Source organism: Etheostoma cragini, chromosome 15, assembly GCF_013103735.1.
Source record: "Etheostoma cragini isolate CJK2018 chromosome 15, CSU_Ecrag_1.0, whole genome shotgun sequence".
NCBI lineage: Eukaryota > Metazoa > Chordata > Actinopteri > Perciformes > Percidae > Etheostoma > Etheostoma cragini.
In genome coordinates, this window is record NC_048421.1 from 11,684,471 (window position 1) to 11,702,770 (window position 18,300).

The 18,300-nt window shown below is 39.9% G+C and overlaps 2 protein-coding genes and 1 long non-coding RNA gene across 4 annotated transcripts in view; 1 reads left to right on the forward strand and 2 right to left on the reverse strand.

Moving 5' to 3' along the window:
- Positions 1-11,928, reverse strand: part of LOC117957449 — a 14,509-nt gene extending 2,581 nt beyond the window's left edge. The window contains exons 1-2 of the long non-coding RNA XR_004659516.1: positions 11,915-11,928; positions 3,471-3,482 (exon numbers count right to left, since the gene is read on the reverse strand). This is a non-coding gene — a long non-coding RNA (uncharacterized LOC117957449). The remainder of the gene's footprint in view (positions 1-3,470; positions 3,483-11,914) is intronic.
- lmx1al (LIM homeobox transcription factor 1, alpha-like) overlaps positions 1-15,645 on the forward strand; it is a 17,671-nt gene extending 2,026 nt beyond the window's left edge. The window contains exons 2-9 of the mRNA XM_034893165.1: positions 1,177-1,265; positions 1,913-2,102; positions 11,871-12,103; positions 12,815-12,978; positions 13,104-13,181; positions 13,275-13,395; positions 13,494-13,649; positions 13,982-15,645. Coding sequence (XP_034749056.1) covers positions 1,177-1,265; positions 1,913-2,102; positions 11,871-12,103; positions 12,815-12,978; positions 13,104-13,181; positions 13,275-13,395; positions 13,494-13,649; positions 13,982-14,139 — 1,189 coding nt within the window. The 3' untranslated portion in view covers positions 14,140-15,645. The remainder of the gene's footprint in view (positions 1-1,176; positions 1,266-1,912; positions 2,103-11,870; positions 12,104-12,814; positions 12,979-13,103; positions 13,182-13,274; positions 13,396-13,493; positions 13,650-13,981) is intronic.
- Positions 15,646-16,060: 415 nt separating this feature from the next.
- LOC117957447 (coiled-coil-helix-coiled-coil-helix domain-containing protein 5) lies at positions 16,061-18,013 on the reverse strand. 2 transcript variants are annotated; one of them, XM_034893184.1, is made up of 4 exons: positions 17,879-18,013; positions 17,488-17,628; positions 17,240-17,391; positions 16,061-16,450 (listed from the first exon to the last, which is right to left on the reverse strand). In XM_034893184.1, coding segments are annotated over exons 1-4 (318 nt in total). In that variant the 5' UTR covers positions 17,881-18,013; the 3' UTR covers positions 16,061-16,427. The 2 variants fall into 2 exon arrangements, with proteins under 2 accessions (XP_034749075.1, XP_034749076.1); XM_034893185.1 differs by lacking the exon at positions 17,879-18,013 and adding an exon at positions 17,803-17,823.
- Positions 18,014-18,300: the final 287 nt, after the last annotated feature.

Below are 18,300 nucleotides of genomic sequence, written 5' to 3' on the forward strand. Positions count from 1 at the left end.
GTATTTACATAATTCTTTTGTTTAATTGAATTACTTTATTTTCTGTGGCAATGAGGCAATTAGCCGATGTTCAATAGCCTTCCAAAGATTGTTATTTGATACGAACATGAGGATTCATTACAAATATCACACCAACAAAAATCTCAATATCCAAAATTGAACATCTAATTATGAAATATGCGATAATAGAACTAGTTATTTATTGAGCCTAATAAAATAATAGCAGAGAGTCTGACAAGGCCATAGCAAAGGAAGTAGCCTACTAGAGGAATTGGTTTTTCCTCAGCCAACTTGTTTTTATCCCGAATATGTCGACTTTTAAAGAGAACTTTAGAGGACACTGAATGCCGTCTCCAAATGATTCTTCTACATTACTCCATGTTGTGACATGAATAATATGAATAAACAGATGTAGGCTAAAACTTAGAATAATAACCTAAAGCTAATATAGGCTGATTAAATTATCGGCTGTAATTTTTTAGGAAAGACTTTAAAACATAGGCTACATATTTTAAAAATAACATTAACAAAAATTATTAAAATGACCCTTTAGTTATTTAAAATGATATGTAAAATAGGCCTTTATGTAAGATCATAGTCTCCTTTTTGGTAGTCTCACAATTTTGTCCTACTTAAAAAATAAATATGTGTATATAGGCTATATATATATTTATTTTTTATATATGGATATATATATATTTAATGTTTGCTCAAGGGATGTTAAAAGGTTGATATTCTCTGTTAAATTATCAGATGACTACATGTAGGGCCTTTAACTGTAGCCTAATAATAACCAGAAATGAAGCTTGTATAATAGGCTAAATTTGATGCTTGAATTTTTTTTTCTTTTTTTTTTTCAGTCTTTAAAAACTTAAAATAAATCCAAGCTCTGTGTGTGTGTGTGTGTGTGTGTGTGTGTGTGTGTGTGTGTGTGTGTGTGTGTGTGTGTGTGTGTGCTGGGTGGGTTGGCTCACGCGCGCGAGAATTCCCTCTAATTTGGAATCTTGAAAAAAAACTCGCCTTAAAAATACTTTTTCAAAGTGACTGATTTTTATAAGCTGCGTGCATTCGCCTACATTTTGTCTCATGTTGCCCTTGTTTTTTTTTTCTTCGAATGCGTGTATTGCAGTGGGTCTGATGTCTAAGAGAAATGGTGAATTTGTTGTCTTTCTGTAGCGATCACACTGAGGGACGGAGAGAAGGGATGAAAACAGAGGGAAGCCCGCAGCCCTGTCAGCAGCAGCCTCCATCCTCAACGCCTTTCGGTGAGCTAACTGATAATCTGCTGAATAAGGCCCAAACCTGAAAATACATCAAATATTATCAGCACAGAAAATAATGTCAGGATACCAAGGCTCGTACACTTTAGCCTATATTCGGGAATATTATAAAGAACACTAGGAAGAAACACAATCATCATCATCACAATCAAATTCACTGAAACCTCGCTATTAGGTATTTACACAATATAAATCCCTAGGAAATGTGTATGAGTGCGTGCGCCTAATCACAGTGTTCTATAGAGAGAGTTCTATAGAGAAAAATATAATTGTTAGGATACAATAAACCACCATATGCTTACACAAAAACTAGGCCTAGGCCTATATTTACGTCATGTAGAACTTCTTTATCTAGGCTACTGTCTAAAAAATTACTATCAAGTAAGTAGTTTTTTTTATAAACTTTTGCCTATTGCTTCCCCCTGCACAAGTTGGATCACTCTATGTTATATGGCTAGCCTATTATTTAAAAAAAATATCCGTGTTGACAGCGTTTCACAGATGGTCACGGGGGAAATTTGGAGGAGTCAACATTTCCTCGTGCAGCGTTGGATAAACTTGGACTCATGTATTTTAAACATTCGGCCCTGCCTCTCTGTCTCCCTATCTGCGCACTGACATGCTCCCTCCAGGTCCGGAGTACAGAGGAGGGGGAGAGGTGTGTGCGGGCTGCGAGTCTCCCATCGCCGACCGCTTCCTGTTGCGCGTGAACGAGCGCTCCTGGCACGAGACCTGCGTCAAGTGCGCCGTGTGTTTGAGCTCGCTCACCGGGACCTGTTACTGTAGGGATCGCCTGCTGTACTGCAAGCACGACTATGAAAAGTAAGAGTCCACACACACACACCCCCCCCCACACACACACACTATGTTGAAGTAAACTTCTAATCTGCAAAGAAATGAGAAATGACCTCTCTGTAAAGCTGGCCAGGTAGGGACAATAATTTGAGATATAATAATTAGTAAAAGTCACAAAGAAACTGAACAATAGTTTAAACTGAATTTCTTAGATGTTAAACTTTGTACTAAACAAAAAGCAGGTGGAAATACTGAACAGAAGGCGATGGGGAATAAGTCAGAATTGGGTGCTTGACAAAGTGGCTTTCAGTTTCAGCATGCCGAGATTGAGTCTCTTAGACTTAATATGAGATGAACTGATGAATAACCTTGTCAGAAGAACTTGTGTAGGCCTACCTGAACAAAAGCATAAATCTGGAGGGGGGGTGGGGGGGCACCGAGAGAAAAATCACTTATGACCGCATCTCATTTATGCAGTTTACAGTACATTCTTCAGGCTTTTACCAAACAAGTAAGCATCATTTTAATAGTTACTGAGCAAATGATTGTACCTGTCAGGAAAGGTTAAGTGTTATCAGTGTTACAAATTACTCTTATAAGTAATATTGTAATATCGCAACCAAGTCTGATTAAAAAAAAAAACATACATATTACTAATTCATCTTTAAGACAGATATAGCTGGGAATTATAAAGTAGGCAATAGTGTTCTACTGATTTTATAAACATTTTAACAATCCCTTCCCCCTACAAAGCTATATCTAACAAAAAATACTTTGTATTGCAAATTTATGTTCATTATTGTCATTTCCAACCAGTGTGATGTGTACAAAAGCTTTGCTCAAACCTACACAGCTTCAGTTTAAATTGTAGTCAAGATCCCAAAAGACATTGAATACGTTATAGGCTACAATTAATGGAACATTTTAGGTTTTTCCATTTCATTTTAATTGTACCAATGCAAAACATCCTAATTAAATATAACATTTTGTGAAAGTGTGATACAGACATAGCTCCAGTGTAACAAATGTTTGATCCACGTGTGAGGCCATTTAAGACGGTTTGAGGTATTGAGGTTTCAGATGTTTACCTGGAGGAGCTAGGCACTTAAAAAAAAAATGTTTACTGAGTTCTTCTACGGAGAAACATGTGAACCCTCTTTCCCTCTGCTAAGAATTGCAGAATAGTGTTAACTGATTTAACAACAATTATTTGTAGTTGACTGTTGCAGTACTCTTTGTCTGTTTATGACATACAGTTATACTTATGGATCTGAGTGTATAGGACCATTCCCAAGGTGTTTATGCTCTACTTTGAATGAACAGCACCTAATACTGCTATTTAACATTCCAATGTAATGTACAATGTCTGGACATACTGCAATATAAAGCAATAACACACAGTTAATACTTGCTTTGGAAAATGTAAAGTGTGGTATTTTTTTGATAATTCAACTTTTGAGGCCATACCATGTGCATGGGTGTGTGTGTGCATGCGTATGGTGTGTGTGCTGTTTGTTGCGGTTGTTTGGTGTGTGCCGTGGTCAGTGGGTGTGCCTGCGGTGGATGCTCCAGGGTTAGACAGCTGAAGGACGAGCCTGAAGCTTGTTATCGTTGTTTTGAAAAGTGTCAGACGGCATCCAGCAGCACAAGCTCTCCCACCATACCTGACATCTGGAGGAGAATCTGGAGGAGAGAGACAGAGTGTGAGTGTGAGTGAGTGAGTGTGTGTGTGTGTGTGTGTGTGTGTGTGTGTGTGTGTGTGTGTGTGTGTGTGTGAGAGAGAGAGAAACTGGCTGATGAAAGTCCCATTGTGTGACGTTTATCTGGAAAAATGAGTGGGAAACGGGGAGGCAGTAGCTGATCATAAATAAAGCACTTGGTTCGTTTTTAGTGATGGAATGCAAAAGTGTATTTGCTTCCCTTGTGTAATGATTGTAATTGTAGATCCAAATTAATAATCAGCGGCTCATTCACTATGGTGTTGATTTAGTCCCCTATACATTGCGTATGGATGGTTTGCCTTGTTGTGTGACTCGGTGCCAGACTTGGCACACGGTACTGCCTGTGACCTTCAGTGGATCAGCAACAATGTCTCCTTGTTTTCCCTGCAATATGTCCATCAGCACCTTACACTACTACCCTCCCACCCCCCATCTAGAGCAGGTGTGTGCATTGTCTCAGAAAATAGATGTCCAAGAATTTGGAACGTGCATTCAACATGTTAGGGGAATCCATACAGTTATTAGGGGATGCTTATTTTTCTTTTATTCCTCTACTTTTAGCTTGGTTCCATTTTAGTTCTGGTCAAAAGAAACAGAGGCAGGTCAACTGCCTGACATATAAACACATTTATTGGCAAGTATACTTTTAAAGAATGTTTGGATGAAATGTATATATGTTTGGTAAGACCACGTCTTGCAGGCCTTTCTTGCTCATACTGGGCTATTTTCCATGTCTGCCTCACGCAGTATCTCGGGCTTGTCTAAATGTTTTTTAGTTTTTTCCTTTGCTTTGATTACATCACCCGGCACACAGGCAGAACTCTCCTCCCTGACTGACCATCAGCATTGGTTAGAAGCCACACTGTACAGTACACTTACCCGTGCATTTGTTTGCATGTGCTTGTTTTCTGTTGTTAGTATTCCTGAAACCAAATGGTGAAAAAGAAATAAATATGAAATGCAGGTGGGGGTGATGGGGGGGTAGTCTCTGAAAAATGTATAATTAATCGATTCTGCTGAAATGAAAGAAAAAAAATGCTTGTAGAATTCTATCAATTCAAATGAGAAGACAAATCTAATTTTGAAATGTGACCCATCCCCCCACTCTGATTCATGTGGGCGAAACTGCCTTAGAGGCAAAAGTTCATTCAACATTTGCCTGTTAATTTTACCAAGGATATTTTGCTTCAAAACGATTAGAAATTGATCACTGTGATTCTCAATGTAAGGAGTCAACACATCAGTTGACTAATTAGGGCAAAACACATAATCCTAATCCAAAAATTCAAGCATTACACCGTATACAACCATATGTAATGTAGGTTCAGTTGTGAGTCTGATCCAAGTTTAGTCTCTGAAATGTCTTGTAATGAATGAGTGTTTACCACACTGCCACTCATTATCTATGCACAAAAAAACAGGAGGCATGCCTTCAGTTTTGAGATTCCCTGTTCTCAATCACTTATGGAAATTAGGGGATTTAGACACAATAAACTCAAGTGCACCTTGTGGATTTCTTTTGTGGATTCATTTTTGTTTTGAAACCTCAAGAAATTCTCTGGAACTCCATCCTGCTATGGACTAGATGTTCAGCGTGAGGCTTTAGAATAATTTAGTGGCAAGGCTTCCCTCCACATTCTAAATTCCCATCAGGATATTTTTATGCTCTGGTTTATTGCATCATTTTTGCCGGTAAGAATGATTTACCACATCGGAAACAGGAAGTCTAAGTAGTAATGGGTATCATTTTTATGAAGATCTAAATGAACTATGTTAGAAATCTCAAAAACATATTCATTTTGACCAAAAGTTACAGAACAAAAATGAGACAATGAAACCACCTCATTAGCAGACGGACATGCACGAATATAGTCTACCCTCCTCGTAATCTTACACATTTTTTCACAGTCATTGCCTTTACGCACTGGCTCGACATTGTGGCCCCTTGCCAAACTGAGCAGTATAAGGCCAGTGTTCCCTGGTCAATAAGTGCTGAGCCCAGACAGAACAGAGGGTAGCCTGGCTGCGTGGAGTCTGCAAGCTCCCTTGTAAGCCCCATAAAGGCAGCTTCAGCCCTGTGAAAAACAGGTCACCAGGGTGGATATTCACAAAATCTTGGGTTTAATACCCCACTCTGTGAGGTGGAGGGCATTGAGACTATATCTAGGTTCACAAACCCTGTTTTTGCAGACAGAGAGAGAGAGACCCCGCTGCCAAAGTTATGAATCTCCCTCTGCTGACCAGGTATCTACATAGGAGGCTAACACTGATACACTGACAGAGTATCCGCTCAAGTTACGGTGCATTTAAACTTCTGAGTCTTGCTGCTCTGAGACACAGAGACTGAGGATAGAAACAGCATCGTCTACCCCTGTTTGCCCCTCCATACCCCCACACCAGCCACTGTTTCTCTCCCTGTCTCTCTATCCGTTACCTCGTTCATCACTGTCTGCTTTGTAATATTATTTCTCTATTCCAAACCTCATTTCCTTCTCGTTGAGATTGATGGCAGCGATGACACCAAACAGTTTATCTCCCCGTTTATCCCTTGTTTGCTCTTAATCGTCTCTCTTCCCTTAGCGCCTCTTTGTGTCTCAGGATGGAAATGGGAGGAGGTAGTGGGGAGGCTGATTGGGTACAGTGCTAATTACCCAGCATTCTGTAGCTGTCCTGTGATGACAGGCCTGACACTAGGCTGCAGGGAAATACTATTAGAGAGAATTGTGCAATGACACATCATAAGGACAACAGGCCCTTATCCCCATCAGCTAATACCTCGACTATGGTTGATGAGTCAATGCCATATTAATGATTTACTTTCAATATATTAAGACTGCATATGGAAATATAATTTCAACAGGTCTTTTAAACAAAAGAAAACCCATTTCTTCCTTATTGTAGTTGTTACAAACCACGCAGATTTTGGCCTCTAAAATTAGAAAGGTGGTGAATTGAGTGTTTGTGGTGTGCACAGCCATAAAAAGTTGCTTACTAATTTAAAAATTGCATAATATAAAAAGTAAATTGTCTTTTCAGAAAACATTTGGGGGGGGGCCTTGCAGAAATCTCAGATATTTTCAAAAACCGGGCAAATGAAACCAAAAGTACATGCATTGCTAGAAATGCAAGTGACAAAAATGTTACTTTTTACTGCAAGTGGAAAGAAAGTTTGTTTGGTTTGAGTTGAGTTGGTTTAGGTGAATCATGGCTGCATTGACTGACAGACCTGTCATACGTTTTATATATTTATATGTTTATATATATCTATATATACTGTCATAATGTATATATATAAATCCCAGTGAGAGGTTACACATAATACATGCTTATGTGGTTCTGAGACGTTCAAACATTTCTCCCTGACCAGGAGCCTTACATAGGCCAAACCTGCAGCTCAACAGATTTTAGAGTATAAATGAAAGGACATCAGGGAGAAATCTTGATGATGAAGAAAGGGTTTGAAATGGGATAAAGAAGGTAAGGTAGGTCTGAGATTTTTAGGAAGATATGTATCCTCAGATCAGGTGCATGCATGTGTGTGAGGAGGGGGTGAAATTGCCACAGTTTTTGCATAATGTGAGATGAGACCCCATCATCTTTCCTCCCCCACAACAATTTTATAACAGACAGCTAATAAATGTTTCATGGCAGAACAAGCTGCTCGCCTTGGCTTTATTAAATCTGAGATAATAAAAGCAGAGAGGGAGAGGAAAAAAGAGAGAGAGAGAATAGGGGGGCGCAACAGAGAAGGAGAGATAGGGAGATCGGCGTAGACTTTTCTTAAATCAACCGGCTGTATCTCCTGTTTCTGGGGCAACGGGTCCCGCTGTCCCCCGCCACCCCCTCCCCGCTGCTTCCCACTCCGCCAGAGTCAGACAGGAAATGAGAAACGGGCAGACAGGATATTGCGTTCTGGTGGCCTGGGGATTAACTGTTTTATCTAAACTAACACACACACACACACACACACACATTCACGCACACCCACACACACACACACACACACACACACACACACACACACACACACACACACACACACAAACAGACACACACACATCTATATCACACATAGCATTCATTCTTGGTAGCATCAGGTGTAGATCGCACACACCCAGAGACACATACCATGCAGACCATGCATGTCATGCAGTTTTTTTGTTGTTACTTACATTACACAAGGTTTTTGGAATATTACGGGCATCAGTGCTGCTCTCATATAGAGCTGGTCTTGTTACCTGTGTGAACGATTGACAGTGAGAGGTATGACATGTAACTGTAGAACTGTGGGATTGGCTGAGGGTTTGGGCAGAAATGCCTCTGAAAATGTATTCCATACACTGAAGGCCATTAAATAACAACTATTAGCCTATATTGCTTTTACAGATTTTGAAGAGTGTTCAATGAGCAAGAGGACTGTTTATGATGTTATTTTATTGATGCATGGATGGATATGGTGCACAAATGACAGCATCTGTCAGTTTTTTATTGATGTTTGTACCCAGGCACCTTATCTGTGTTTACACTAACTGTGCATATTTGTGTTTATGTGTGCATGTTACTATGTATACCCACGTGTGTGTGTGTGTGTGTCTGTGTCTGTGTGTGTGTTTGTGTGCGTGCGTGCGTGCGCAGACATGTGACTGGACTGTGTGTGTGTATATATATATTTTTTTGTATACATGTGTGTATTTGTGTGAGTGAGTGTGAGTGAGTGGTGGCAGAGGTAGCGAGTATCGTGGGGAATGCTGGGAGATTTTAATAACACAGAAGCAGTGCAGGGAGATTTAATAAAAGGAGATGATGTGATTACTGAACCCTGGCTCTGAGCCATGTTGCTTCACAGAGCAATATCCGCCAAAAAGTGCGCACACACACACACACACACACACACACATACACACACAAATTCACACACCCTTATACACACATCTCAGAAATGATGTGGATGTACCTTCATTTTCAGGTAATGTGTAAAACCATTTGTGTGACCCGCATGGTCATTCTGAACACAAGGTGTGGGAACCACAAGTTAGCTAAAACATGAGCACTTTGATTAGAGACAGAAATGCATCTTAAAGTACAGGTAAGGAATCAAAATGAGTGACAGTGGTAGATCTTTGGTGAGCCACTAGTTTAGACCGAAGCCTTATCTGTCCAAGTTCTTCTTGGCTTGCTCACGTACAAATCTTGTAACCGTACCTGTATAAATATTCATCAGTTATGAAAGCAAGCACAATAACTATAATTGCTCTAAGACACAAACATATTTATGGAATGATTGTGTTGCGGTCCACGCAATGTTGTGCTTGTCAAAGCTCAAAGGCAAAACAATGCCACATGACACAGCTTAGGGAGATGATGAAGAGTCTTATTCTGTTTGCGAGAAGGAAAGGCCAGATTATAAACACAAAATACTCACACAACACATCACCTTTTTTCTGCCTCTCTGCATTTGATCTCATAATCAGTGAGCTTGTGTGCCACCTAACCACTCAGAAATCCATGACACTAAACATGAAGGTGTCCGCGGCCAAGTTAAGGTTTTTACATCACAAGCTGTCTGCACTTCCACTTCTCTTCTTTGTAATTCTGTACATATCTTTAATATTACACATATCACTTCATTAAAGGAAAGCCCTTTAATTCCAAAGTAAAGTACTTTTTGAAATATCTTTTATGATAGATTTGTTCACAGCTGGTCTTAACTCTATACCTCAGCTGTTTAAATTCTAATTTTCATTTCATTTCCACTTAGCGGAAATTGAAATGCAAGAAGAAAAGTTTTCTCTGTAATATAGTCAGTGTCATGCAAATATTCTTTTTTCCCACTGATTCTTGATAGGAGCAAAGATATGCTTGCTATAATAGGGATATTGAAACTTTAAAATGCTTTTTGCTGTGGTTCCATATAGCAGAATAAAAAAAAACTGGATTGTCTTAAACTTTTCTTTTGGTATTTTACCATTCACATTCTGCTATAAAAAACAAAAAAAAACATTTAATCAAAATCACATGCCTGTTTGTATGACAAGTGACCAATAAAAAAAGAAGAAATGTTTTCATAAGAAATTTGGATACACATACATGTTATTCCACTCAAAACATGAAAAAGTGATATGGTCTGGAACCTCAAGTTACCTAACTCCTGTAGATGTCCTTTAACCATCATGTCTAAATTGATTTATGGCCAGGGCCAGTGAGAATGATACTTCTATTAGAGGGATAATACTGATCTACTTACAGACCCCCCTCTGTGGCGGTTGCCCCAAGTTGCCTTCATTTGCCATGTTGAGTAAATTCCTGCCGTGCTGTGTACACCCCGATTAGGGAGTGTGGGACTTAACCACCAACATCATCATTCTTATGTCAAGCAATCCTGTGACAATTCTGTTCTGTTGTATTTAGTTTGCTGTGAAAGGAAGCATTGAAAGTGTTGAAGTGTGTGTTTGGATGGAGAGTGAGCTACAAAGAGCAGGGTGGGTATTGCTCTTTTCTCCTTTGTAGAAAATGTGTTAGATGCCAGATATTGTGATAAATAAGCTGTTTGCATTACACTTTACTGCATTACACTTTACTTACACATTACTTTTCAGATTCAATGCACTGTTAAAAAAATAGGTTGAGGAACCTTTAGTTAAACACATGGTCCTGCCACAATAGAGTTTATAGGGACAAATTTGTTAAGTTAGCGACACTGTCATTTGGGGAATTTGGGGAGCGTTTGGCAGATGGATTGAGAAAGATTAGCCGTGGTAGCTGCGTTTGGCACAGAATCACAGATTAGGAGCTCTAATGTGCAGACCTGGCTCCTTCTTTACACTCCAGATTTAGGCAGCAACACCTTCCTATCACTCAGTCAGGGAGCGTCAACACTTCTGCCTTCGTCCCATCCTCCCCCTATTCACTCCCCTCTCGTCCTCCCTTCCCTCTTGTCCAGGTTTGTACTTTGTTCTTGGAGATATCTGCATCCGCTGACCTTTCTCTTTCTTAAACCTCTGCTCTGATTACTTGGTAACTCTACCCGTTAAAAAGATATTCTGGTGATTAAGCACATCTGTACTATTGCACCACCAGCATGATCATGGGTCATGGTATGGTAGGTAACTAGTCAATGTCAGACTAAGTATACTGATACTCAGTGAGTGGGTGTGTGCAAATGTCTGTGTGCATGCATGCCTGTGTGTGCGCATGCATGTGTCTGTGAGTGGCTATGTGTTTTAGTGTGCATAAGTGAGAGGAGAGAGATTAACCCCATGCTATCCCCAATCCCTGGTTATGAGTTTACAGCGTCTGTCTGGCCATTGCACTGTTTAAACAACAATCTAATTAATCCTGTCTTTATTAGTTTCAGTGAACTGGGGAGGCGGGCTGGGAGGGCGTGAGGGAGAACTGGGAATGCTGGCAGAAAAATACTGGGGAGGGGGAGGAAACCAAGTGTGAGAGCAGGGATTTGAGAGGAATTTAATGGCAGAGACTTAGGCCCTGTGAATGGACATAGGGATGTGAAGAGATGGTGAGGCAGGAGAGAAATTGAAGGGTTATAACATCTCACAGGAGGAGACACAGGGAAAAAAGAAGTAAAGTGGTCATGAGAAAAAGCCATGGACCTGAGAAAGACTCTGTATATAGCTTTGTTCATAAAGTTAAACAACCACTTGAAAATGTGTGGGTGGGATATAGATAGACTGAAGTTTACCCCCATTAAACTGATCTCTACATTTAGGGATTAAGAAGGGAAAGGCTCTACAGGCAGCCCTATTATTAAAAGCTAGCTACTGCCACCTACTGTAATGAGGGGGAAAAGAAAATACTATCTGAAAATGCGGACAACTGTAATTCCTCTCAACAGATGTTCACCTTGTTGCTATGTGAATTGAGTAATGTTTATATGACCTTTAATTAAGAGACTGTGCTAATCACCAGATGTGCCAGAGCTTGTTGTCTGTGCCTCCATCTTTAATTACCTCACCTTTTCTGCCCTCATTGAATCCCATGATGCTATTTCTTTTACAATTTATGTAGGTATCCTTCACATATAAGCCCATACGTGTGTCTTTCTGTGCACCTCCAGGCTGTTTGTAAGAAAGTGCAGTGCATGCCTGCAGGTGATTGGACGTTCAGAGCTGATAATGCGTGTGCTAGGCCAGGTGTACCACCTGGGCTGCTTCACCTGCTGTGAGTGTGAACGCCGGCTGCAAAGAGGTGATGAGTTTGTGCTGAAAGAAGGCCAGCTGCTCTGCCGCATGGACTATGAGAAGGAGAGGGAAATGCTGGCTGCTATTAGTCCGACACCAACCGAATCAGGTACAGTAGGTCTGTTACAAGGCTTCTTTGCTTGGACCACATTTAAATCAATTTGTTCCATGAATTTTATAAATACATCTCCACAAATTCTCTTTCTTTTAGATTCATGCACTCAACTTATCTTTCAGCATAGCTAGTCTCAATCACATTGCTGCACTGCAGACCAGTGAGCAGCTTGTGAAGTAAAAATGGGGGTTTAAAGGTCTCAAGCTGATCACTTGTTCACTTGGTAATAAATGTGTATATAGTGAACTGGATCTCAGGCACTGAGAAGGTTATTAACATAATGACCAATGGGATACTGAGTCAATGACGTACAACTCCACTGCTTAGAACAGCAGCAAATATGTCATCTTTCATTTTGGGATGATGTTACTTCTGTTTGGAAAGAGTAGCAGAAGTGTCTTGATTTGTGATCGGTAAGGGGAATCGGCAAAGGTGCTGGTTTTTACAGTGCATTCTGGGAATGTTTCACAGTATAAGGAACTGAACTGCCAGTATGCTGCATCAATTTGGCTTTGGACAATCTAGAAACAGTTTTCTTCTCCAGAGGTTCACTGCCTAGAGAAGTAGGGAACAGTTTAAGCAACACTCAGACGTTTGCTCTCAATCACTTCAGTATTAAATACTTATTTTTAATTTATGAATTATGAAAATGTACCTTCTCCTATGGGCTGTCTGACTGTTTTGTTGTTTACTCACCTTGCTCAGTGAAAAGTGAGGATGAGGACGGGGGAGGAGGTTCCGGCGGAGGGAAAGGTGGTGATGAAGGCAAGGAGCACAAGCGTTCAAAACGACCACGCACCATCTTGACCACACAGCAGCGCCGTGCTTTCAAGGCCTCCTTTGAAGTGTCTGCTAAGCCTTGCCGCAAGGTGGGTGGACCAGTTTGTTTTATCTTTGGAAATGTTCACCAGTAAATAAGCAATTGCTCTCAACTTGTGATTGACTCACTCTCTAAAGTTGTATTTTAACAACAATGAAAACCTCTAACCTGTAGGTGAGAGAGACACTGGCTGCTGAGACAGGGCTGACAGTGCGTGTTGTACAAGTGTGGTTTCAAAACCAGAGAGCCAAGGTAGGACCTCATACATTTCCTGAGGACATGTTCTGCCTCACAGATCATCAAAATTTGAAAATTCATACAGACTGTGGATTTTTTGTGCCCCAGATGAAAAAGATAGCTCGAAGACAGCAGCAACAGCAACAGCAGCAGCAGGAACAAGAGCAGCTGGGAGGGACCAGGAGAGGAGCAGGTAGAGGGGGCCGCCAGAGCAATGACGACAGTGAGGGTAAGAGCTAATACTGGAAAGTACCAAAGCAGGATCAAGAAGAACATAAGAATAACACGTGAAATAGTTTGACTAAAGGGATACTTACCACTACACAGATGGCTCTAGTACCCATGGCATGGATGGGATGCTGGGATATCCTTCTCTGCCACGTCAGCAACTACTCGCTCTGGACCCCAACATCTACGGGGGAGAGCCATTTCGACACGGGCTTACACCACCTCAGCTAAGCAGCGAGCAGCTCCACCCCTATGGTAAGACAGGAGGTCAAAGCTGCAAATTTCAAAGAAACAGTGCCTTCAAAATGAAAATGTTGTCATTATCTCCCTTAAAAGATAATGTAACTTTCATACATACCAGTCATAAACCATAATTCACGGTAATGGGGCCATTTAGAAAATTAGTCTTGTTAAGTCTGTGAGGAATTGATATAAAAAAAAGGCTGGGATTTAACTACAGAGACTAACTCATTGTCTGTTTTGTAGATCCATTAGCTGATGAGTGTAGTGTGAAAATAGTGTCATATTTATATGTGCTTTCTGGTGGTAATTAAAAACCGTTCCACTTCCATTTCTTTTCACCGCAGACTCAGAGACCGTGTTCCATGACCTGGACAGCGATGGAAGCCTTGGTCACCTTGGAGACTGCCTCTTGGCAACGGGGGACGGTAGTCTCCTGCCAGGGCGAGTGGGAAATCCAATTGACCGCCTCTACTCCATGCAGAACTCCTACTTCACCTCCTGACCCTTATAAACTCTGACCTTTCCCGCTCCTGTTCCACCTTTCACCTCAGAGTTGCAGCTAATGGAATCTGTCCATCAACATGCCTGTGGGACCACTTTCCACGAAATAGCCTACACACAAACACACTTCTAAGCTTTTATCACAGGCCAAAACTATCACAGACATAGTCATATTATCACTTTGCAGCACATCAGCGTTGTTCCAACGATCTTTCCTTGACAAGAATCACATGCTGGAAATACAGACACTGTAAATGTCCAAGATATGTAAAAAAAAAAAAAAAAAGACCTCAATTTCTCCTGTTGTATTTATGTACTATTCAAGGAAACACATTTAATGGCACTTTCCAACAAATAAAATGACAAACAAAAGACACGTATCAAACATATTAATACGTATATCATAATTACAGACAATTATTGGTTGTTGAAAGTAAAGTCATCAATAAAGTTACTTGTATTTATGAGTATTGGCAGCAGGCCTAACAAGCAGCTGAGGGTCTAAATTAAAATAGAATATTGCATAACTTTTTTTGACAGGACTAGTGATTAGTTATTGTGTGCGGAAGACTGCAGCGTATACAATACTGTATATGGATTGGAGTACAATTTTGCTCTCAGGTTAGTGTGTATGTTTATGTAACCTGAGCTATAACTCAGGATATTGTGCTGGAAGGGATTACTATTTAACTTACCCAGGACATAGATTGAAAGAGGGAGAAACTCTCAATGTCAAATTTCAAACCACAGTCTTAGTTTTTTGATAATGCATGACAGGTATAATACAGACCAAAAAAAAAATCACTTTTGTTTTTAATATTTAGACAACACTACAGGGTCATTTTAGGAGCCTTATGCGGAAACAGGGTTGTATAAGTGATTATTGCTTTAGCTTTCCCTTCTATTTTATAATGTATTCACCAAGAGTAAATGACAACCAATAGATCTACAACTCCCAAAGTTTAGGAAAATGGGCATACGATGATGTGCTCTGAAATGTAAATGTGAGTATGACCGTGTTACAATTAATTGTTGTAGTCAATTTCTGTAAACATTTCTTTCTCAAACATCTCAAATTAGAGGTTGTTAGGTAGATATTTGTACCTTCTTCTGTGATTATCAGCAAATATTTAAACTGTAGCATGATATTTATGTGTCACAAAGTAGGTCTACAGGAATAGCCTCCAAACTGAAGTTGGATAGCAAGTGCAGAAAGCATCAGAATCAGACTCACAATGTGGTACAGAATATAATAGGATTAGGGTGATACTTGTTTCATTTAGGTGCCGGTGATCAGCTTAAGCTCGTGACATTGTTTCATGACATTATGTTTGACTCTGATCGCTGACTCGTAGTGTTTTTTAAAGTAATATTTTTGTGAATGTAACTTATTTGTGCGGTATTAGGCAAGCTCCTATCTTACTTTTTTGTTCAGTGACTGCCAGGTGATGTGCTTTGAATGTAATGTTGCCGTATCTTCAATACAATCTGCGGTTTCATCTTTGAAGTGCACGTGCCTTATTTTCCTAAATGTGATAAATGATGATGCACCGATCACTTTCTCGTCTGGTATAAATCGAAGATATTACACTTGAAAAGAAATGAATCATTTTCCCCTCCTCTTCAAAGCTTTAATAATTGAACCAGAAAAGGTATGTTCTGCTTAGTGGTCACAGGGCTCATAACTCAGTATCCTCCCTCTGTCTCTCTCAGTAGTCCCGCGGATTAGAAGTGGACAGCCTCCTCCTTCTCCTTTCTTCCCAGACTCCCTATTTCTTAGTCACTGAGTACTCAGGAGAGTTTGTGCGGGAGTGATTCATTCCAGTTTAATATTTGACTCTGACTCAGACCTGGAAAGGGCAAGGGTGGGAGGGACAGACTAGACACAAGCAACAGAAAACAACAGGCATGACCACACCAGATGATTAATACAAGTCTGATGTCAAATTTAATTAGATGGTTCAATACAAATATGTAAAAAACAGACTTCCTTCATACAGAAGGCAAGTAGAAATGTTTTTTTTTTTTTTTAAATTAACACAACATGAGAAGAAGAACAACGCAGTAATTACATATTCTACACAGGGTCTTACTCACAGTAATGTTGCATTCATCTCCTTTATCTTTGTTGAAGAAAGAAAAATAATCCCATTATGTAACACAGAGGAAAAGAGGTATCCTAACAGTCACTGTAAATACAGTAACATGGTTGGTGCACCTGTGAGACCAGCCCGTCTGTGCTGCTGTGGGGACAGGAGGACTCTGAGGGTGATGGAAGAGGTCTGAATACTACGATGGCTGAGGTACTGGGTCTGTAGATGGGGAGGGGGAGAAAAGGAAGGAATTGAAGTAATACCTCTCAAAGATGGTGCATTATAAGTCCAATTTTGTAGACATAATAATCCATAGGTCTGTTTTATGTGTTTCTGTATCAGACCTTCTAAAAATGCCCATCACAAGACTTAAAGGGGACATATTATGAAAATTCACTTTTTCAGTGCTTGTGTATGTACATTTGGAAAATATTGGGTGCCTATCAACCTACAAACTGTGAAATAAATAAATAAGAAATAAAATTTTTGCGGGCTGCCAAGATCAGAAAACATGAGATTCAACAAACCATTCAGATTTGGTTGAACTTCCAATGTCAGGTGAAGGTCAGTTGAAACATACCACCTCCCATCTGAGTATCTCTACCAACATCTTGAGAACTACCTGTCCAAAGGTGCGCCATAAGTTGTCTTTTTGAAAAATTACAGCATGTAAACATGCGATAGTAGAAAAGACAAATATGAAGCTGAAAATGAGCATACATGTCTCCCTTAAGTCTGATTAACTAACATGCACAAAGAATTCAGTTGGTAAAAAACACTCCTGCTTCTTTGACCTTTTTTGTCTTGTCTGTGTGGTTGTGTTTCACATACTTTATACTGATATGGATCTGTCTGTCTGAAATAAAGTTGAATTGAATTTAAGAGACAAGTGAGGAGGCATAATAATCGGCACATTCCTATCTCTTTGTTTATTTATTTTTAAATGACTTCTATTCACTACTGTGTGTGACTTTAAATTATGTATGGCCAATTCCAGCAAGGACTTACCTACTCCACTGAGGTCTACTGTCTCTGCACAGCCCAGAAAGCGAGCCACATGCTGTGAGCAGGAGGTAGGTTTGTCCTGGTTTTCTCTCAGACAGCGCTCAAACTCTACAAACTCCGAGGAACAATCTTGTCTGATCTTCTGGATCACTGGGCTATCAAAACAAATGTAGGGTTTAGATACAAATGTGCTTTGAAAATGAGGGTGTTTAAGAATGTTGAGGAAAATGGGAGTGAGTATGTTGCCTTACTGCGATGATGTGCACTGTGCAACCTTAATCTTCAGTTCATGACACTTTAATTGCCATGTCGATGGGTTGGAGGCTACACATGACCCATACGCCTCCATTTCTTTATGGCAGTACTTTGCCGTGATCTCCATAGCAGCCTGCCTGAACAGTAACAGATTAATGTAAACAAGTAATTGATTATAGACAAGTCCAATACCTTATGTCCACATCTATCATCAACCCTAAAAACGTGCTATGTTAAGCATAAGCAATACGGAATATTAAACAAATTTGAGTATTCAGCCTGATTCACAAAGAACAAAGTATTGTATCTACCTTTATCTTAACGTCACTTCCCTAGACTTGAGAAGATACATGTAATGTTTATATGAGCCATATTCAAATTTCTTACATGTTGCTCTTTTAAGGCTTGTCTCAAACGAAGAAATTGATCAATCAAGGTTATAGCAGCAGTACTTCTACATGTGGAGCCAGCAACGTCTTTGCGGCAACTACACTACACACAACATTGTCTGATTGGATGGAAATACAACATTCTAAAACATTATTTTAATGTTATTGGTTCGGGATTGTGTCGATCTCATTCTGGCTCCTCCCCTATAATGACGAGTCTTTTATTAAAGGGGTAGCCACTTAATCTCATAACTGTAAACACTATTTCGTAAAACAAAGAAAAGGAAGGGAAAGAAATCTTCATATTCACATGTTACATGTTATATGAAAGTTAGCTTAAACAACACAATTTAACTGTGTGGAAGATAATACATGTTTTAGCTTTCTGGTTCACTCGTGCTGGGACAAGACGACCTTACG

Excerpts from the sequence above, each read along its gene's own strand:
- LOC117957447 (XM_034893184.1), bottom strand. Across the intron at positions 17,392-17,487 it reads GCACAGTGCACATCATCGCA|CCCAGTGATCCAGAAGATCA; the intron begins GTAAGGCAACAT and ends TTGTTTTGATAG. Across the intron at positions 16,451-17,239 it reads AGTAGACCTCAGTGGAGTAG|ACCCAGTACCTCAGCCATCG; the intron begins GTAAGTCCTTGC and ends CCCCATCTACAG.